Source organism: Nelumbo nucifera, chromosome 2 (assembly GCF_055504915.1).
Source record: "Nelumbo nucifera cultivar China Antique chromosome 2, China Antique-T2T, whole genome shotgun sequence".
Lineage (NCBI taxonomy): Eukaryota > Viridiplantae > Streptophyta > Magnoliopsida > Proteales > Nelumbonaceae > Nelumbo > Nelumbo nucifera.
In genome coordinates, this window is record NC_142650.1 from 36,995,636 (window position 1) to 37,018,507 (window position 22,872).

General features: G+C 35.2%; 1 protein-coding gene across 2 annotated transcripts; it reads left to right on the plus strand.

Moving 5' to 3' along the window:
* Nucleotides 1–973: 973 nt before the first annotated feature.
* On the plus strand, nt 974–13,702 carry LOC104599079 (ribosomal protein L29 family protein). Of its 2 annotated transcripts, none has more exons than XM_010261449.3 (4): nt 974–1,228; nt 1,968–2,160; nt 7,824–7,981; nt 13,345–13,702. In XM_010261449.3, the coding sequence occupies exons 2-4, from the start codon at nt 1,995–1,997 to the stop codon at nt 13,450–13,452; spliced, it is 432 nt and encodes a 143-aa protein (XP_010259751.1). In that variant the 5' UTR covers nt 974–1,228; nt 1,968–1,994; the 3' UTR covers nt 13,453–13,702. The 2 variants fall into 2 exon arrangements, with proteins under 2 accessions (XP_010259751.1, XP_010259749.1); XM_010261447.3 differs by having other exon boundaries at nt 982–1,228; nt 1,979–2,160.
* Nucleotides 13,703–22,872: the final 9,170 nt, after the last annotated feature.

The window sequence follows — 22,872 nt, forward strand, 5'->3', positions numbered from 1 at the left end:
ACACAACATGGCTACCGGATTCGAATAAGGGTATATTCGAATTCGATTCGACACTGTTTATATCGGATCCAATCCGTTCGGATCTGATAGGACTCGATCTGAATTCGAATCCTATCGAATCTTCGGATCTGATTTGATCCGAATTGTTTTCTTTAAAAGTTAATAAATTATTAAAAGAAAAAAAAATATACCAATTTAAATAAAGAAAAAACAAAAAATAAAAGTATTTTTTAATTATTTCATCATATTTATACACTTTTATAAAAAATAAATAATATAACAAATTTATAAAAATATAATATAAACAATATATAAATAAAAATCACATATATATATATATATATGTATGTATTATATATATTTATATTTATAAATATATAACACATTGGATCGGATCTTCTCGGACCAAATAGGGGGTTGATCCGATTTCCGATTGGATCATATGATCTGACCAAGGGTGATCAGAATTCGACCAAATAGGATCGGATCGGATCGGATCATGATCCATTTACACCCCTATCGAGTGACACAGGTTTTTCCAGATTTAGGATCATAATACCCATATCCTTTATGAGAACTGTTGTAACCAATAAATATGCACTAGCTGGAACAAAATTCCATCTTTTGCTTGTTGTATGTGAATTGTGAAGAAGCTTCCAAGGACTTTAGGTGATGTAGGACAGGAAGTAAAACGTCCTATAGACTACTACAAAGTTGTTGAAATTGAGGAAGTGGTTAGAGATTCAATACGAATCATAAGAAAATTAGATGAGAGATGAATGGTATTTTTGTCATATAAACGTCTGTTAACAATTTTGGACTAACTTGGATGTTATTGAAAGTTTAGGTAATGCAGTAACACAATTTAAAATTCGGGTATCAACTTCACACTACCCTTAAAGTATACGTTCTAATCTGGCATTTTCCCCAAAAAAATGCTAGCTCGGGCTTCGGGGCGGGCAATGAAACCCTACCTCCATCGCTCATTTGCCCATGCTTTGCTTGTCGTTTGGTGAGCGTATATTGCACGCGCTAGTCGATTCCTCTTGTCTCTTTTGTTCGTTCTCCACTCCTCTCCAGACCTCCGTCCAGGCACCAACGCCCAAACATCTAACCCATTTACTGTTCCAAATGGCCCAGACCTGAGTCTTCCCCTTTATTTTTTATTTTGCCTTCGCTCCGACCACTCTACTCATCTGCTCAACAAGCGATTAGCGATTCCGAGGAGGTAAGGAATAAGGATCGTCATCTTCCTCTCTTTCTCTCATTCTCTGTACAGCTCTTTTGAAGCAGTAGCTACTATCTTTTTAGACTGATTGTCTCTCACGTATACAACTCATTTGTGTTAACTCTGCAGAGAACCATGTGCTTCTTTTTTCCCAATACTCAAAATTTTGTCCTTTGTATATTTTTCCTCTGTTTGGGCATTTAATCAAATACATATTTCAGTAACTTATCATGGATTGTCTTCTATCAGATTACGAAATAGTTGCAGAGAAAGTATTGATGAAAAAATGCTGTGTCCCGACTATTCAAAAAAATATTGTTTTCTTTACTTGTTTGATGATTATTGGATTTGGCATGTAATAAAATTAGCAAACCATGATTCAATGTTGTGAAAATGGTGCTTCAAATTGCGGAATCGATAGAGGGTAGGCCTATATGGATATTTTAACTGTTTAAAACCTTTAATTCTTGTGTTGGTAATTTACTCATAAATGTGCTTACGTCAGGGTTCTGACCTGAATTTAATCTATTACAGTGCAAGGCTTATAGAAGGATGGTTTTTTGTTTGAGATGCTAAATAGCACATTTATTCAATTTGAAGTTCCTTTTCTGCCTCTTTTTCTTTTAGTCGGGATAATTTTTCATTAAGTTTTATGCACTTTGAATATTCCTTCACTGTTTGTTCTGTGCTTTATTTAAAGAAGATAATTCAAATTTGAAAACTTGCATGGGTCTGAAAGAGTTGCTGCAGGAATCTGGTCATCACCATGTTTATGACAAGGGTTTTTGGGAGGACACTGTTTGCTGCTGCCAAGTCTGAAGCTTCTGCTGCTACTGCTGCCGCTGCTGCTTCTGCTAGGATGGTACATAACCCTTTGCAGGAATTCTTTGAGGCAGATAGAAGTCAGGATGATGATCAACCTGTTGTTTATGGTAAATATCCTTTTTCTATCTCTGTTTATTGCATTTCCAGTCATGTTAGTTTTGATTTTCTCGTATCATTTGTGAATGTTAAGTGCAAATTTAGTAATACTCAATACTATTGTGGTCCTCATGTTTACATTATGCCATTCTTTTGGTCCAGACTTAGATATATGTGGACTTAATTATCAATGAAGTCCTTAAGGAATTTTGCTCCTTGCTACCAATATCAGTCTTGTTGGAAAATCCAATTTCTTGGTGATAGAAAGGCAAGTAGATGGAATAGCCTCCTCTATGAAGCCTTGAAGAAGTAAAAGAAGAACCTTGATCCACATGCTTGCTTTACGAGCCTCCACAACACACAAAGTGCTACTTTTCCATTCACACTTCAAGAGTGCAAAAGCACAGATGGTGCTGTTTGAGAGAGACCTTTTTTCTAACTGAGAGAAGAGGAGAGAGAATATATCCATTTTTCAAAATGAGAGTGTGTGGGAGAGAGAGCAAAAGTCGTCACATCAAAAAACATTTAATGAGAGATAACCTCTCACTTATCTTATCAAGGGTCCATTTATCTAAGGACTCTAGCCCATTTTCCCCACTAATTAATAATGTGATACATGTCTCCTATAGAATGAGAATTTTAAACCTCCCAACAACTTGTGTGGCTGTTACATGGCTCGATCATCTAAGTCCAAGTCATCAGCTAGCCCTTGGCAAAAGGATGCCCAACATTATTGATATCAACAATTTCAAAAATAGAAATAGTATTAAGCAAACAAGGAAAGGAGGTGGATGAAGTCTATTTTTTTTTGAAGGATAAAAAGAAAATTCATTAAACGTGAAAAAGCAGTACATTTCAAAATGCTGGTTGTCTAGTTGACAAACCAACACCTTAACAGAAATACACTGTGAAAGAAACAAAATTACAAGGAAGGTGGATGAAGTCTATTTCATCTCAAACTCCAAGGCAAACAACAACCACCGAAGTCTACAGCCCTTCCCTTTCACCTTCTTAGTGTGCCAGTCTTGGATCAAACAGCCATCATGAGAAAAAGAAACAACGTTACCATTTTCAGTAAGTTGGCCAACAAATATCAAATTGGAAGTTAAATTAGGAACAAACAAGGTCTTAGAAAGATGAGAAAGAGAGTTTCAGAAAGTAGATAAAGGAAAGATCATTACAACCAACTATATCTAATTTGTTACCAACTTACCATTAGCTGCAACAGTGTGTTTGTTAAGAGATGAAGGTTTGGAAAACTAACCAGAGAATATTCCCTTGTCATGTGGTTAGTGGAATTGAAATTTATACTCAACAAATGACTAGGAGAAGAAGAATAACACAAAGACTCATCATATAAGCCAATAGCAGAAAATGCAAAGGAAATAACAGAGGATAGAAAAGGCACTTGGAGTCTCTCCCTTAGTAGTAGCAAATAATGACATGACCGAAGTAGACTGATTTAAAGATGTCTTCAGAACTCTCTATGGATGTTTGATAAGCTTGATGGTGATCCTTCTTTTGATTAGACTCTTTAGAGGGATGTGTGGGTAATGCAAATGGCCAAGTTCCTTTGCTTCATAAAATTGACACGAGAAAAAGTCCTTAGTTTTAGATTTATTGGCTAAGAAGGCTGCATCCATACCAGAATATTTCTTATTATCAAGTGAAAATGGAGTAATTTGTCTAGTTTCTTTCCTTAGAATATTTCCAAGTGTCACATCAAGGGTTGGTAACTTGGTATAGTGCCTCTATGAAGAATATTGAATCTTATTGTGTAAAGAATATTGTACTCCTCTCTTTCTTCATTCTTAATAATTTTATTTTCTTTTTTAGTTTTTTTGAAGTCAGCAGAAAATAATTTTATTAAAATGATAAATGAAGTTGATACATTCAATTAACAGGATTGTCCACCCAACTCTAGAACAGAATTACATAGTAGCCCAAAAGAGTTGCTGCCTCAAAACCCCTTGTTTGGCAAGGGCATCAGCCATCCCATTTTCTGTCCTTCTCACCCACTTGAAGTCAACATTAAGGTCCTTTGCAATACTTTAAACTTCCCTAAATGCATGTCTGAGAGTCCAGGATATGTGCTTATCGCAACTTGCCTAGGAGATAAGTAACTTTGAGTCCCCTTCCACCCCACCTGTCTATAGCCCAATTGTTTTGCTAATCTTAGACCCTGCAGCAATGCCATCAATTCAGCTTTTAAAGAATTTTCCCCCGATAGGCCCTGAATATAATGCTAATATCCTGCTTTGGGAGTCCCTGAATACACCTCCTATTCCTTCTATGCTTGTGTTTCCAAAAGAGCTTCCATCAAAGTTTAGTTTTACCCTGTTGCCTTCTGGTGGTTTCCAAACCATCCTTATCCTTTCTTTTACACTACAAGATTGTGCCACCTCAGTCCAGGCTCTTATTATTTCATTTATAGAGAAGTTCTGAAAGCTTTCCAAGGTTTTCACCCAATGTGCATTCTTTATCTTTGTGCTGTCTATTATCTCCCCCAGTGATCTACTCTTCCTCTTAAAGGTTCTTCCATTGCGCTTTCCCAAACAACATAGACTATTTCTACCTTTGCTACTATCCAAATCCTCCCTCTTCTCTTCGGTTTCCTAAAGAAGTTAGAATTGAAGATACCAACTACATCTTGAGGATCCCACTTGTAAACCAAAGAGAAAACAAAACTATTCCCAGATACAGAGCACAAAAGAGTAGGGGATTAATAGGTGGGATAGACTTTCTCCGCTATCCCTGCATAAGAAGCACGTATGAGGAGAAAGGCAAGAGTTAGGCCTTCTTTTCTGCAGCAAATCACAAGTATTGATCTTTCCAAGGAAATTTTCCCAGTAGAAAGCTTGAATCTTAGGAGGAATAGGCTTACTCCAAATCTCTTTCACTGGGAAGTTAATGTCTGAGGAATAGGCAAGGTAAGGTTTCTAAAAAAGGAGGAGCAGGTGAAAAGACTATCAGGAGAGGCTAGCCAAATCCTAGTATCCTCAAAGTTTTGATCCAAGACCACTGTCTCCAAAAGACCAAGCAATTGGATAAGAGAGGCATATTGACTTTCTCTTAGACCATCTGAAGCCTAGGTCCCAATTTACCCCTTGGGGGTAGGTGTTCCTAATCTTCAGGTAGTTTCACCTTTAAGGTTTGAGAGGCCATAAATCTTGAGGAACTGTATTTGGAGTGGAGATTCCTCTAGCCAAAGGTCTTCCCAAAAGCAAACCTTATCACCCCTTCCCACATCAAATCAGATGAAATTGAGAAAAGATGGTATACTTCATGAATAGCTTTCCAAGGGGAGGTGAAGTTGAAAGTGATGAAACCTTTGCATCCCAACCATTTCTTTCCAGCCCATGAATGCTCTTAATTACCTTGTGCCAAAGTCTATCTCTTTCAAAGGGAAATAAATCTCCGCAACCATTTGCCTAGTAATGCAGTATTCCTAAGAACAATGTTCCCTATCCCTAGTCCCGCTTTCTCCTTAGGTTTGGTAACTTGTTCCCATTTAACTAGGTGATCCTTCTTTTCCTCTCTTGATTTCCACAGCAAATCCCTCATATATTTCTTTAATTGCCTTGCAATCCTTTGTTTTTTGAAGATAAAGGAAAAAAATTTTGATAAATGTTAAGGAAAAAAATTATTGAAATAAAAATGAAGATACAAAGTGATAAGCAATCACCTGAGAGAAAGACTAGCCCAAAGAGAAATCCTAGAGGAGGCATAAACAAACCCAAACAAACTGAACCAAAACCAAACTAAATTTAAACCCAACTAGAGAAAACCCCTAAACAGGTGGCAATAGAAGACAACACAAAAAAATGACAACAGAAACCCAGCTTATCCTAGCCAGCCCATTGCCCATAAAATACCCAAGCAAAACACCCAACCCCATAGCGAAAACACCTTAACTCTTCTTCTCAGTTTTTTGAGTATGATCTTCTTGTTGTCTTTTGACTATTCTTTTGGGTTTTTTGATGAGCTTATTAGGCCCAACACCAAATAAACCACCTTTTAACCTCGTGAAAACTTTAGAAACTGGGATCTTCTGTTGAGTTCTGAATCTTCTAACTGCATTTAGAGTTCCCATGGATTCTTCAGACTTCTCTACAGACTTTTGACCCCTATCTGAAACCACCACCCCCTAGACCTCTCCTTCTGGCTCCTTGGTGATCTCCCCGCATCTTTCATTTTTTTTTTATCACTAACCACAGAATTCATTAATTAATGGAGAAAAGTTACAGGGAAGAGGAGCTAAAAATTCTTAACTCCCCAGAATAGAGATACATCTGATTTAACCACTTAGAACCCTACAATTGAGCCCAAAACCCAGAATTTCTAAAAACTCCTTGCCTAGCCAATCCATCAGCAAAGGAATTAGCACTTCTTTTAACCCAAGTACATAGGACTTCCATAATCAACCACTTGAGTTTTCTTTTCTCATTGCTGTAGCTCCACATCTTGGAAGTGTCTTCTTTCAGCCAATCCACAACCACTGCAGAATCTCCTTCTATAACCAGTTTCTTAACTTTAACTTCTTTGGCCCTTTGCACCCCTTCCACTCCCCGCATTTTTCATCAATCGCTTCTATCTCTTGCATTGTTTAATTTCCTTGCAATCCTAGTTGAGCTACGAAAGGTAGACAGGAAGTAAACAGGAAGATTCACAAATGTTGCTTTCATCAAAGTTATTTTGCCTCCCAAAGATTCCTTTTCCATAAGGCTAACTTTTTTTGCAAATCTCTCCACCACTTGCTTCCAGAAAACATCTGATCTTGGGTTCCTTCTAGTGGCATTCCTAGGTAGACTGCAGGCTAGTTCCTTACCTCACAACCCAAATTCAGCACTTCACTAAGAACTTTCCCTTCTTCCATGTTAATTCCTACTACTCCACTTTTCCTCAATTTTACACATTTGAAACCCTCTATCAAATCCTTTAAGATCCTGATTACCTCTGGGTCATCTCCCTCACAAAACAAGATTGGATCATCAACAAATTGGAGATGGGAGACGATAACTTCATTCTTTCCAATTTTCCATCCTCTAATCAACCCTTACAAGTCTGCCTTTACAATCAATCTACTTAACCCCCCCCCCCCCCCCCCCCTTTTGTTAGAGAAAAGGTAAAGTGAAGAGGAAAGGGGATAAAAGGTCTCCTTGCCTAAGCCAAGTCCTCTCTTGGCTAGGAAGAAATCCCTTGCAACTCCATTGATTAGAATTGAGTAGTGTAGTAAGCTAATATAGCCTTTAATCCATAATCTCCATCCGGCTCCAAGACCAACTTTCTCTAGTATTTCTTTAAAAGAAAAGTCCAATCCACTAAGTCATAAGCCTTTTCTAGGTCCAATTTACACACCAATAAAAAACATATATCCTAGGGGGGTGCCTTGTCACCTAGCTGCCTAGGCGATGGATTTTTTTGAGTAAAAAACATATATCCTAGGGTAGTTCCCTAGGTTCCCATAACTATATTTCCTTAATAATTATCCATAATTTTCATAAGAAAAGCATAAACTTCATGTTGAAGTATAGAAAACCAACATTTTCATGAGAAGAAAAATAAGAAAGAAAAGAAAATTAAAAAATATAGGGGCCCAACCCCTATTTCTCTTGTTGTCCTTGCTAATTAGAAAATTTTCTATGGACCTTATTTGTGATACTTCTCTCTTAAGGTCGAAGTTGGAAGGCTTCTGAACTACGTCTTAAGTCTTGGGATGATCTCCACAAACTATGGTATGTTCTATTGAAGGAGAAAAACATGCTTATGACTCAGCGCCAGATGCTTCATGCTCAAAACCTACGGTTTCCTAATCCAGAGCGTCTTCCCAAGGTATATTGCTCTTCCTTTGGTTGTCATTTGGATAGAGTAAGTGGCCATGTTAATCAAAAGTTTCTTTTTTCCTACTCGATAAAAAGGTTATATTTTTAATCTGATGAAAAAGCATTTTTCATATCACTTTTTAAATTCGATATTGGCCCTAAATAATGATGCAGATGCACAGATAAGTGGGTTCTCTGGAAGTTTTTTTCCCCTGAAAAACGAATGCAGAATTAGCATTCAATACATTTATAAAAGATAGCATTTAATACCAAGTGGTTGCTATAGCCTATAGACATCTTTTAGACTCCACATTGTGAAGCCACTGGAACAACTTCAGGTTGCCGGCCACATTTGTTCCTGGCCTTTACAGTTGGTTGTGAGTTGTCACAAGAACCTCTATGTCCCATTCTTGATCCCTTCTCTTCTTCTCTGCCTCTGTTTGACCATCTAGCCCTTGTTGCCATCCCATCACTTACTGTTTTGCCTAAACCCTCTCTTCTAGCTTTTATTGGCCCCATGCCTTCTCTATCCATCATGGATTCACTGCTGCAAGCCTGCAACAGTGCAGCCAAATATTGCTAGTGCTTTCCAAATAAATTGAAAACTTTCCTTTTCAAGGAGGTTTCTGTCCCTTGCAATTTGATTCTAAAAATCAAGGAGGCTGGTGGAGGAAATTTGTACCTAAAAGAGAGTGTATGATATGGTTTTCAGGGTTTTTCAACACAGCTATTGAAGTGAACCATCGGGGTAAGCTTACAAAAGTAAACTTTGGGAAAGTGAGCCAGGGGGTCAAGTTCGGGGTCTGGTTGTGATCAATTTTGGTTGCTTGGGTGTGGCATGGGGTGTTTCAAGTTTTGCTTGGGATTGGTTTGGTATGAAGTGTTTCAAGTTTTGCTTGTTAGGTGTGAATTGTGTCTCCGTTGTTTTTTCTGTTTCTGGGTGATTTCTTATCACCGGTTGTATTCTTCTCTCTCTCCTTAGTTAATAATTTTTTTTTATCTTTAAAAAATAATATATTTTATGCTGTGGAGATACAAAAAGGTAAGGTTCATCACATTTTTGGAAAAAGCAGAAAACAGAGTAGCTGTATACCTGAAAGAAGGAGAGTATGTAGCTGGTGCCTTTTTACTGAAAATCTGCTATATTTGATGGTATATATGGGATGAAAGTGCATGCTGAGATGCCAGAATTGGCATTCTTGACCCAACCAGTGGAGGAAACCCAGGCAGCTCCTTTGTCATCATTATGGGTGGAAGGAGGCTACAATTACAGTTGGAAAGAGATGATGAACATAAAAATTAATGAACGGGAAAGTATTATATAAATAATTAAAGTTGCATTAAATATGTACCGCACATGCTATCACTGTAAATCATTACTACACACACAACCTGATCCAATGAGAGAAGAACCCTCGGTTTTTCACTTGACAAGCAGAAAACATATGATTGAACACTTGGAAGATATCCCTTGCAGTAGGAAACAACTTCTGGTCACTTTGGCGTAATGTTCTCCAACTATAACAGCCTTTCCACAAGGCCCACAAACACAATTCAAATTAAACACAGCAGAAAACTTTCCTTGTATGGTTGATCGAGTCCACTTACATGCTTGATCCCTTCAGACCAATCCAGAAACAGCAAAACTTGGTCTTACAACCAAGGAAGAGAAGAGAGAAGGAAGGCTGAGAGGTGCAATCAGATCAGATCTCCCTTCTGTATTCATTTCCTCAAGCTCTAGAACAGTTTAGTGAAGAAAAGAGAAAAAAGAGAGGAAAACCAGGTCTATATTCTGCTCTGATACCAAGGAGTCTATCAAATTAAACCTAGGAAAGAGGAAAGAAGTCAAGAGAGAGAGAAGAGAAAAGAACAGAAACTTGAAGGAGAAAAACTGTCTTGGGTTAAGTGGTAGCACTCACTGTACCCTTTATATAATTAAAATAATATAATTAGGGATTCTCATGGTTCGGTTAACTGAACCATGGGCCTATTTTTTAAACCGAACTGGTATTACCGGTACTTGAAGAAGAAAAACTGTCTCGGGGTAAGTGGTAGCACTCACTGTACCCTTTATATTTAAAGTAATATAATTAGGGGTTCTCATGGTTCGGTTAACCAAACCATGGACCTATTTTTGAAACCAAATCGGTATTATCGGTTTCTGGAAAACCTGTAAACGAAACTGAACCAAAGCCATCCGGTTGATCGGTTCGGTTCGTTGTTTTTTTATATTTACAATATATATTATAAAAAATATAAATATATAATAAAAACTAGAAATATATAAATATTATATTTTAAATAATGAGTAATATTATATATTATAGATATATTTATATATAATGCATATTTATTAATTTATAATATATAGAAAATATAAAATATATATAAAAAATATAATATTCATAAAATATATAGAAACATATGTATACCGATTGATTCGGTTAACCGCCAGTTTCCTATATTGGATAACCAAAACCTAACCGGTACCTTTGGTTTTTTAAAATACCGAACCGAAACCAAACCGACTAGTTCAGTTAACCAGATTTTCGGTTTGATTTTGGTTGGTTTTTCAGTTCAGTTCGGTTTTTTGGTTTTTCTGGCTCACCCCTAAATGTAATTACAGAGAGGTCCCTGAAATGCATGAAATTACAAGATGTCCCCTGTGCCAATAATACCCTAGAAAAACACCCCTCACAACAAGTTTAAGTGGCTCACTAGAAGTATGAATTTAAACATGGGTGAAGAGATCAGCTAATGGGATGGTGGATACTCTAGCTAAACAAGGGGTGAATAGAAATATTTTGTATTGGGCTCAAATGTAATAATTGAACTGTTACTATAAGGAGGAGTAGCATCTTGTGCCTCTCTATGGGATGCCTGTAAAATTTTCTAGATATTGATTAATAAAATTGACTTATCGAAAAAAAGAACTTCCCCAATGCAGCAGTCCAAGCCAGAAAAGTCACCTTGTATGACACACCTGAGCATCATATATTTGAACTAGGAAAGTTTCCTGCTACTGTTGGGTTCAAATTGCTGAAGAAGGACCTCATAGAGAAAGCAACAGATGACCAGAACTGGTCCATGCCTACACAGCCACACTTCTGTCCTCTTCAGGTGAATGAGATATTACACTCTGTATGCTTTGAATGGCTCAGCCAAGGTTTGAACTTCCCAAGTCCCAACAAGTCATTTCATCTGAACTATGGACTCCACACCACCTCCTCATTGTGCATCTTGAAGCATTCTGCCTTCCATGCTTTCTTATCCTGTACAATTGCATACAAAGAGGGAAAAACCTCTATTAGTTGATGGTACCCTACTAAGGGTCTTTCTGGATCTGACCCTTGACCCATTACCAAATTGGTGTCCGATGCCTTTTTAGGAATTGTTGGCATATGATTTCTGAATGCTTCTTCACACTATGCAACCATATGAAATATTAACCTCTTCTGGATACCATCCCAAGTTTCTTGAACTGTACTTAGCTAAGATAGCATGCCTCCTTAAACTTCCTGTTTCCTTGTTGAGATGTTTAAACTATTTGCCAAGAAGTGTTTTATTTACCCTTTGTAGTTGCCTCACCCCCAAGCTACTTGAGGTTTTTGGGTTCACATACTCTATTCCAACTCATCAGATTAAATTTGAACTCGTCTTTCTATCCCTTCCAAAAGAAACCCCTGATTTTCTCTTCCGATTGTTTGATCACTTTGGTCAGTAAAGGAAAGAGGAGACAAGAAATATGTGGGGAAGGGATGATAGCACACTTCTTACTGCAATGAGTTTCATCTGTTTTGATAAATACCTTAGTCTTCCATGCAGCCAATTCTGCTAAAAAGCAGAAGGCCACATTACATTAATTACAACATCCAACCATAATAAAGGTGGCTAGGGAATATGTTTGGGCAACCTTATCTCAAATTGCTTTTGTTATGGGGAGAAATATTAGTTCTAAGCAATGGCTACACAGAGCTAATAAGCCATGACATTACTTTTAAGTTCTCTTCCTGTGTGTGTGTGTGTGTGTGTGTGTGTGTTGGCATACTCCTCACCCTAAGTTTTCACTTGGCTCCGATCGTGTTTTCACAATGGAAATTTTGATGTTTAAGTCGTCATTAGATGGTTCAGATCCTAAAGTTGCAGCTTCAAGTATTTCTCACTTTGTGATTGGAAGAGCATATGTTCAATGTAACGAGTCCATTGGCCATATCATTGTAATATATAGTGCTGGTAAAAAGACAGTAATACTCCTACAGTGTATATTACGGTGCTACTCAACAGAGTGCAATGTTGAGATCACCAGAGAGGCTGGGATTCATGTTATCTCAAACTTAAGTTTTCTTTGCTAAATTAGACAAACAATATGGGTTGCATTCTTGAATTCAAGTGGCATTAGAAATTTCCTAGCAAAGAAGAAAATAATGAAAGAAAAGAAAATTGTCCTATCCATCAAGTACAAATGCCTCTATCTGTTACAGGAATGAATATATGAGAATATCTCCTAAAGATAATAAAATGCTCTTAGATTTTCAGTATACAAAAGAAAGAAAAGAAAATATGTGGAAATTGATTAGTTTTCCTCTTTTCACTGTCCTAACTTAAGTGAATTCTGCTGCAGCTGTTAAGTTTCTAATCAGAAAATGAGATATTTTAAGGATTGGGTTGGTTGTCATGTTTGACAGTTTAATCTTTGGATTCTTTGTCTGGATTAAGTTCTGGATGTTGGGATATTTTGAAAGAACTGGCTATTTAAAAAAACAAAGTTAAAACAAATACCGATAAAAAAAGGTTCAAACACCAGCACAATCTCTTCTGCAATTATTTCATGCATATTTCCTGTTTCTGTATTTGTGATGTGAGAGTATTTGTAGCTGCAGAACTGTAGGAGTCATGAAATTATTGGGTTAGAAAACAAGTAATTGGTTGCTTTTTCGTATTAGCTTATTCTCAGTAAAACATTTCTCAAATATTTCATGCATCTTTCCATAACCCAACAGTCAAGAACTGCTTGAGGACCCTCAGTTGATGAAGAACTCAGTCACTGGATTTCCATGTATTTGTTGCCCTGTTGGAGTGCTTAGAGGTTATAATCTTCATATGTTAGTGATAATGCTATTTTACAGTGAACATTCTTTGTTGTCTTTATTTGAAGTGCCGTGTATTCTTGACCTAAATGATCAAGAAACCATGTGAACACACAGAAGATTTAACTGAAATTCCTTATTAAATGTTGTGTCACTCAGTTTGGCTTTCTTGGAGTTTCTTAGTGATTATCCATAGAGCTGCTCCTTGATGCCATGTAAACCACCATCATTACAGGAATTCATTTTTGGTAATAGTTAATTATTTCGATTCTTATCAAATTGACAGGTAAGGAAATCAATGTGTCGCATCAAGCATGTGCTCACTGAGAGAGCAATTGAAGAGCCTGATCCTAGGAGATCTGCTGAAATGAAGAGGATGGTAAATGCTTTGTGATGTGTTCCTTACTGCATTTCCTCCAGGTAGGTAAATCGTTTCCTTGAGGTGCAGGCAAAATGATTTTTGATGTACACAATTTTATTAACACCCAGTGATTGGTAGTTCAATTGGTTTAAGGATAAATGAAGCCAGGTTCTACTTTTATGGAAAAAAAAAGGTTGTGGATGCTCGTTGTTAGTGGTTATGTGAGCTGGGACAATTACCATAGGCTGCTTCAATTAAACGTTGTTTTCCTTCTTTCTGCTTATTTGCTTAATAGTTTACAAAGTCCCATTAATTGCCTCTTGAGTTTTGAATTTGTGACTTAAAACACCTTTAGGCTGCATTTGGCATTCCTTATTTTAAGGACTTGTCTCCTTTTTGCAGTTAAAATGCCCCTATCAACACTGAATTTTTAATAGCAAAATGGATATAAGTCCCTAAAATAAGGAATGCCAAATGCAGCCTTAGTCTAATTCCCACTGTATAAAGACATCATAAATAACCATCGACATCATGAATTGTCTTATGGATAGGAGTGTCAATTGGGCCGGATTTGCTCCAATGAGTCCATTACAGATGAATTAGGTCTAACCCAATCCGATGAATACTCTGGACCATTTTTGGACTAGTTCAATTCAGTGCCTGATTGGTTTCAATGTAGATTGGTTCCAACCCAAACCTGGTCCAGTGACACCTGTATTGGGTCAACCGATCCAATATAAATCATAATCCATTATGGATGGACCAGCTCCCATTAAGTCTGGACTGGTCCAATTCAATGTGTATTGGTCTAACCAATCCGTAGAAATTGATTTTGATTTGGACGTTGTCTAACCCAAAACTGGTCCATTAACACCCCTACTTATGGATATCCCATCTGACAAATAATCATTTTCGTCAGCATTCATGTACAGGCTTCTTGTCCCAACAGCAGAAGTGATGATCGCAGAACATTAGACTCATTCAGGACTTCAATGTTTAAACGGGTCTCAACAACCTCGTAGTTGTAGATAGACTCAAATTTTACATCGATATTGGATGCACATCCTGGTATAAATTAAAAAATATATTTTTCTGAATTCAGAACCTAGTTGATGGTAATCACCATAATTCTTTGTGGAGTTTCTATGGAGCAAATTGGAAGAGCTGAACACCCTCTAATGGCATGAATTATTTTTTTCTGATCTGTACCCAAGAGAGAGGCCCGAATTGGAAATTGGATTAAGAAGGCTTTGTTTTTTTTTTTTAATCCAATGAGGTAAAAATTCCATTTTAAATGCTTAGATTACAAATCTAGGAAATACTATCAAGGAGAAAACTGAAAAAATATAAACACTAAGACCAGATTAAACTTTGCAAGTGGCACAAAAAATTCTGAGATGCCAAAAAAGGAGGGCAATTTGCCTCTAATAGAGACTAATCTCAAGTAGGGGTGCTCACGGTTTGGTTAACCAAACTAGTCCTACCGGTTGACCAGTTGCGGTTGTTGACCAACTTGGTTTTTTTATTTTTTATATTTATAACATATATTATAAATAAATAAATATATAATATATAGATAATATGTGAGATATATTAAAAATATTATATATATATATATATATATATATATCGACTCAATTAACTACATTTTTTTGTTCAATTTTTCTTGATTTGGTTTGACTTTTCAGTTTCTTATAAGCACCCCTAGTGTCAACAAGCATGAATCCCTCAACCACAAACTTAGATCAAAACTTCAAAGCATCAATGCGTGGAGTTGAAGGAAACCTAGGCTGTGTTTGGCATTGAGGTTAGGTAGCTTATTAGACGTTTTAAAAAGTCCAATTTAAAATTTTCTCTTTAAAAAGTCTAGTAGTAACACTTGGTAAACATCATTTATCAATCCTCTTTATTTATAAAAAGGAGAATCATGCATATGGCAACATTGGTAAGAAAATTCCTTACTTTCACTTAAATATCAATATTGCCCACATGATTCTATATTTTTCATCACAAAACTATGCACAATGTTATAAAGCAATGATTACCACCAATACACCAATCTTTTTTATTTTTGGGGTCAACCGGTCAAGCTATCCCCCCTCCCCTACCCCGGTCTTGTGCAGGATCTCCTGTTTTATTATAAAAACAAAAATAAATAAATAACATTTCCATTTGTCAATGCTTATCATAATTGTTTATCCTACAAAAAATTAATTTGACAAAAAATACCCCTCTATTAACAAATTGACAAAAAATCAACATACAAGCTACAACAACCAACATGGAGCCAATTGGGCCCGCTAAATATTGAATTGGACAAAATGCCCCTATATTTAACAAAAATAGCCATTATAAATATTTTACCCTAAATGGCCATCAAAGTACGTGACATCGAAGATCAATGCTTTCATAATAATTGTGGACCCTACAAAAATTAACTTGACCATAATACCCTTCAATCAACAAATTGATCGTAATACCCCTACAATGATAAATTGACCAAAATGCCCAATTTTATTGGAGCTGCCTTGATGGTCAAAAGCTATGGGAGGCCACTGGAAATTTTCATTTATAAAAATACCAGTTAACCTCTGAAGAACTCCAGAATACATTTTAAAATCTATCTAAAACTGAAAGATGAACAACTCCTTTCAAAGAATTGCAACACTCAAACTAGTTTAAATAATATCAATCAATCGGATCAATAATCCCTTTACATGGAGAAAAAATGAAAATGAGTCCAAATTATGCTTGGGAACACTCAAAGAAAAGGAAAAGATAAATAAAAGTCAGAAAAAGAAAAAAAAAGTAATAGAAAATACAAATATACTATAATAGGGTACGGTGGAATTAAGATTTCTAGGGGTGGACTGAAGAATAAAAACCCCTTGAAATTAACGGAAGAGAATTTCGCCTCTCCTTTACTTTTATTTTTTATTTTAAATTAATTAAAAAACAAATAACCCCACTTCTTTTGTCCTCATAAATAGAAAAACGAAGAATTGAAGTTGGTATTGGTGACCGACAATTGACTTCCGACAACCGACGACCAACATCCAATTTTATTTTCTAATGGCTTGGCTCTCTGAATCAGATTTAATTTTTAGGATTCTCTGTAATGGTTTGCTCTCTAAATAAATTTTAATTTTTAATCATATTTAGGTTTCTCTGTACAGATTTTATTCTCTAAGACAGCAATTAGGTTTTGCGATTGCAGGCCTAAGTTTGAACAAAAACCAAGTTTCTACAAGAACCCTGTCCCATAATCACCGTAAATAATAAGACCGGATTTGCTCCTTACACCGTCCTCACAGATACATCCTACCATACATCGGGAACATCTCTCATACTTATATATTATTATTTATGGGAAATGTTCCAATGCATGGTGGCATGTGCCTGTGAGGTCGGTGCTTTGTGAGGAGCAGATCAGAATTTGTCAATAACCTAGCTTCAAAAAGATTTTTTACCAGAAAATGAAAGGGTTTGGTATTGATAACCGGGTTGGATTCATGCATCGGTGCTGCTTTATGTTCGATGTCGGATGCCAGTCATCAATTGTCCAGTTGGTCGCCGATGCCGGCTTCAACTCTTCGTTTTTTAGATAGCTTCAAAAACATTTATGACCAAAAAAATGAGAGGGTTTGGTGTTGACAAACCGGATTGATTCAGATGTATGTTCTGCTTTTCATCCGATGTCGGATGTCAACCGTTGGTTGGTAGAAATCAATTGTTGGTAGCCAGCACCAGCTTCAACTCCTCGTTTTTCTATTTACGAAAGCAAAAAATAATGGGGAAGAGAAGTGGAGTTCTTTGTTTTTTTTAATTAATTTGAAATAGAAAATCAAAATAATGGAGAGGGGAGCTTCTCTTCCCTTAATTTCAAACATTAAATGGGTGCATACGTGTTACAACGCGGTTGGTGATCAAACGTGTTGTAAAATGTTGTCTTCAGCTCATCCGAACCCTTAGAAATTATATATTTACTAGTGGGGACATGTGTGATGCATGTGATTTGTTAAGTAAAAGTTAAATAATAGAAACACATAAGAGTATATAATTGTTTTATATTTTTAACTTTTTAAATAATTAATAATTATTTATATTTTATATATTACTTTTAATATTTTTTACAATATAAAAATAACAATAATTAATTTCAGTTAGGGTTGTTCATCAAATTGATGAATCCGATCAACTCGACCCGAGTTGGTCAATTTTCTAGTATTTCCAATCAACTTTGGTTTAATAATTTCCCAACCCAACCAAGTTGGGTTAGTTTCGTTTTGGCCATTTGTAAACCAACCAAAATCGAATGACTTGACCATTATATATATTTTTTATATTTTAAATATAATTTATATTGTTAGTACATAATTCCATGATGAATTTTCTAAAAATATAAAAAATGTTAATAATATGAATGTTATTAAATCTATTAGAATTATTTTTTTTTATTTTTTAATAAATATTTTAAAGTTATTATATAATTTCATTAGAATATTTAAATATTTTTTTAATTCGATCTTCTTTAGATAGATATAGATAAAAAATGGCGGAGAGAGGATAAATAGGAATTAAAGATAGTTTAGGAGAAAAACTCTGTACTAAGTTATAGATAATTTAGGAGATAAATAGGAATTAGAGATAATTTAGGAGAAAGTGGGAAAATAGTGGGGGATGTAGTTTAAGAGATATTTTAGGAGAGGAGATTATTTAGGTTATTGGGAACATGTGTGTTGGGAGAGAGAGAGAGAGAGAGAGAGAGATTTTAGATAATTTTTTTATGGGGAAGGAGAACATTTCATTGGTTGTTTAAAAAATGACATGAAATAAAAAAAGTAAAAAAATAAAAAAAAGGAGAAAATTCATAGACTTCCTTCTTATACACACACACACACACAGAGACCTAGGGGTAGGGATGGCATTTTTCTCCATCCCCACTAAGTACCCGACCTTCCAGATCAGGCGGGGATGGGATGGAGATTTGCTTTAGTGGGGATAGGGTGGGGATGGAATTAATATGAATACTTGATTGGGGATGAGGAGTGAAGTCCACACCCTGCCCCGACCCCGATATATATTAAATATATAATATTATTTATGTTATTTTATAATATTTTAATATTATATATATATCAAATTATATTTAAAATATTACTTGCATTTTAATTTTTTCTTTATAAATGCTTTTCTAAAACAAAATTTTATTTAAAAAAATTTAGGGATTCAAGTCTACGATGGGGAAGTGTCGAGGACCGGGGATGTAGGCTAAAATTTTTTACAGGGATAAATTTTAAACTCGAGGTCGGGATGGGGAGTATAATCCCCACCTTGTACCTACCCATTGTCATTCCTACCCTAGGGGTCATCCTCTAAACCTATAACACCCCTAAAACCCATAAATATAGTTTCATTAATTATGGTGATTATAAATGTAGTATCCAATACTTATGGAAATTATTAAAATTTTCCAATTATTTAGTTGTTTGGAAATTTTATAATTTAAGTTTCACTAAATTAACAAAATCACTAGTTATTGCTAAAAATTATAGTAAATATCAAAATTACTGAAAAATATAAAAAATAAATTTATATTTATTGAAATTAATTATCCACTATATAATTATTGAATTTTTTAATTATTTTTTGATAATATCATTAAATATTAATAAATTGACCAGAATCATTGAAAATATCAATAACTACTTATTACTAAAAATTACTGATAATTTTAATTAATAAATTTGTATTTATTAATATTTTAATTAATTATTATTTTCAGTAATTATTGATTTCAATAATTAATTTTCAAAAAATTCTGAAATTAAATTACCAAAATTAGTAATTTTCAGCAAGTAATTCTTAGTAATTAAACTTTTCAAATTACGAAAATTACAAAAAATATAGTTTAGGTGTTGACCATTTTACTAAATAATATTCAATAATATCAATAATTATTGAAAATATAAAAAATATTTCACAAATTAACTTAATTAATTAATTTACCCACGTTTCTAGTTTGTAGATGGTTTATAATATATATTAACAGGTGTTTTAGGAGGAATTTTAGATGGAAAAGATTGTTTTGGAGAAATTTTTGGAGGGAATTGAGCCAATTGGTAACATGAGAGAGAGAGAGAGAGAGAGAGAGAGAGAGATGGAGTGGAACTATAGTGAAGAAGAGAGGGCTGCCACATGGCAATATAGACTAAAAGGTGTTTTAGGAAGAATTTTAGGTGGAAGAGATAGTTTAGGAGAAATGATAGAGGTTTAAAGAGAGAAGAGAGAAGGGGAAATCGGAGAAGGAAAGGGCTGCTGACATGACACTGGACCTAATCGCTTTATTATATATATATATATATATAGCACTTCTAATTAACAATTCCACAAGTATCACATCAAATACATAAACATCAGCCTTAAATGTAGGGAATAGTTTTGTTGCAAAAGCAATCTCTGGGGCTTTGTATCCAAGCGCTGCTAAATTTAGCATCTCCTTTGCAGTCCCAACAGGTGTCATTAACCGATGGAGATCATAGTCTGTGAGACAAGTAGTAAAATCAGGTAGGACTATGTTTGTTGGATTTAGGTTACCATGAGGCAAACCTCTAGGGATGGCAATTTTCCCCATTTCTCCAATCCTCGTGGGGATTCACCCCGAATGGGGCGGGGATGGGGATGGGAAAATTTTCATCGGGGCGGGGACGGGGAGAGCACTCCCTGCCCTGCGGGGACCCCGATCTCTGCCCTGTGGGATCCCCACTAATATATATGTATATATGTATGCATACGTTATTTATGTGCATACGTTAATATTTTAAAAATATGGCTGAATATGTTTAATCATTTTCAATAGATTGTAAATTCTAGTTATTTCATTTTTAATTTTTTAAATAAAATAAAAAACAAAAACAAAATGGTTAACATTATAAAAAATTATGGAGAATGGGGATCCCCATGGGGACGGGGATGGGGATAACCTTGTCCCCGTTAGCAGGGATGAGAAAGGGGATTTTCGTGGGAATGGTGATGGGGAGAGGCTCCCCGTCCCCACCCCGCCCCGTTGCGATTCCTACAAACCTTCAAGGTGGCTTCAAGGTGTGGTTTTATTTTTTGGCTGAATGATAATGGAGAGTACCTTCAAGGTGTGGTTTCTACAAAGCACATCAATAGAGATTTGTACATGTCAGGGATTTAAGTCTCATTAATGAAGAAAAGATCTTATCAAATATAAACAATAAGTTAAATTTTCCTAAAAAAAATCTCAACTGAAGTCATAAATATAAATATCAAGTAACTTTTCATGCAAGGTGGAGTGATTATTTTATACTCGGGATTTCCTACCCACTCTCAGCCTGCCGTGAATTGGAGTCACACATCTCTATTATAAATTGGAGCCACACATTTCTATTATTTTAACATGTTTAAGAAAAAAGCTGATGCACTTCGATGATAATAGCAAATCCTCCAGCAACAAGGGAGAACAATGAACCACATTCCAGAGGGTCTAATGCCCCATGATATATACGTCAACCTCTTCATATTCCTAGATGAGAAAGTCCTTACTATCTACTCTATAACTTAATATCCACAATTGAAATACAGAGGAGGTGATCGAGATACTCTCTGGAAGGGTTAACAGAACTGTAATTTTTATAAAGAAAGGTGAATTCAAATATAGAGTGGAAGTTGAAAGAAATGCAAGTGAGCTAACATTTTCCCCTTTATCTAGAGAATCAAGTGATCATTTCATTCCCATATTCCCTTGCAACAGCAAAACCACTTTGTGTCCTTATCCACCATTTTCACATCGATCCATCACTTTGAAAAAGTTGATAGGCTCATTAATCAAGTTTTCTCAAGGTCCTTGAGTCCAACTTCACAATGTGCATTAGGTCCCTACTCCTAACTCCTGTATTTGTATTTAATCAGCAAAGTGAGAATTCACTTAAGCTTGATGCCTGTCAAATTGAAGAATCGTCTGTCCAAATAAACAACACAGAAATTTAATAGGCATTAAGAATGGAAAGGAAATTAGATCGATCACAGAGGGCCACAAAAGGCATCAATTCTATTATTTGAATGTTAAGGTTGAATCAAATGTCAAAGTTTCCCATTTTGGAAGTAATTGGAAAAAGTTTTTCTTGGAGAAAAGTAGCTTGAGAACTAAATGCAAACAGAAAATATAATGAGTATAATCTTAATTAATATATTTATATATACATGCAGGCCAAAATAGGTAATTTGCATTGTTATTCCACCATAATCTATCAATAAAAAAAGGTAGATTCACATTGTTAAATGATAATTCAATAATATGAATCAAATGTTAAGAGGCTGTTTAACATTATGACAAAATTAAATAGGCAAACAAATCCAACCAGAGACTATGAGGAAATTAGGAATTAAAAGACTCCAAAAACTAAAGAATGAGAACTGAAGTCAAGCGTTTCTTACCCAAATACCCACAAGGAAATAGCAAGGAGCATTGTACAAATCATCACCCGTTCATTCCTAGTGACAGGACCCAAAATTAGCAGATGTGAGTAGGAAGTTTTCTGTTCGTAGTTAACTTTTTTATAGTAGTAAATGTGCATGTGATAATTTCAGTATCATTGTCTAAACCCATTATCAAAATATAAGTAATGCTTGTGGATTTAAATTTTTTATTTTCATTTCCATTACTACTTATTCATCATGTCTATTTGTGTTTAATATGATAAATGTATGATATTGGTATATGTGCACAATTTTTTGTACTTTTTTAATCTTTTCTCTTTATCAAATTTTTGAGTTTTTATAGTATAATTATGACATCATTTGTTGAACATTTGACTTAAAAGAAAAATGATATCATTTTTGGGCAACTTTAAAATTTCTATTCTATTTTCGTAATTTATTTAGAAAAATAATTCTTGTTTATCATGCTTATCTCGGTTTAATACAATAAATTTATAATATTTGAGATATGTTAACTTTTTGCTATAAGTTTTCATATTTTTTATTTCTAATTTTCTATATATTTTAGTAGTTGTTATTTGAATATGACACCATTGGTTGACCCATTTTACCTAAATAGTTGAACCGTTAGGGGTGCAATAAGTTAGGTGGGTTGGATTGGACTTCAGCTTAACCCAGGCCTAGAGGTGTAAATCAGGTCGTGCCGTCCACGGCCCGGCACGAACTTGGACCGGCTCGGCATGACTCGACACGATCATGCGTGTCATGCTGGGCCTGGAGTTTTAGGTCCACGGGCCGGCATGGCATGGCACGACCGAGCGGGCCATGCCACCCATGGCCCGCGGGCAGGCCCAACATGTTTCATATATATTATTTATATATATTTATATAATATTATATAAATTATAATTATATAATAAGATATAGTATATAATATATTAATAAAATAATTTTTTTTAATTTTATTATACTAATTTATTTAAGTATTGT

Bases quoted from the DNA above. Each gene is read 5' to 3' on its own strand.
- LOC104599079 (XM_010261449.3), top strand. From the start codon at position 1,995: ATGTTTATGACAAGGGTTTTTGGGAGGACACTGTTTGCTGCTGCCAAG. The intron at 2,161-7,823 runs GTAAATATCCTT...TTCTCTCTTAAG, and splicing joins TGATCAACCTGTTGTTTATG to GTCGAAGTTGGAAGGCTTCT. The intron at 7,982-13,344 runs GTATATTGCTCT...TCAAATTGACAG, and splicing joins ATCCAGAGCGTCTTCCCAAG to GTAAGGAAATCAATGTGTCG.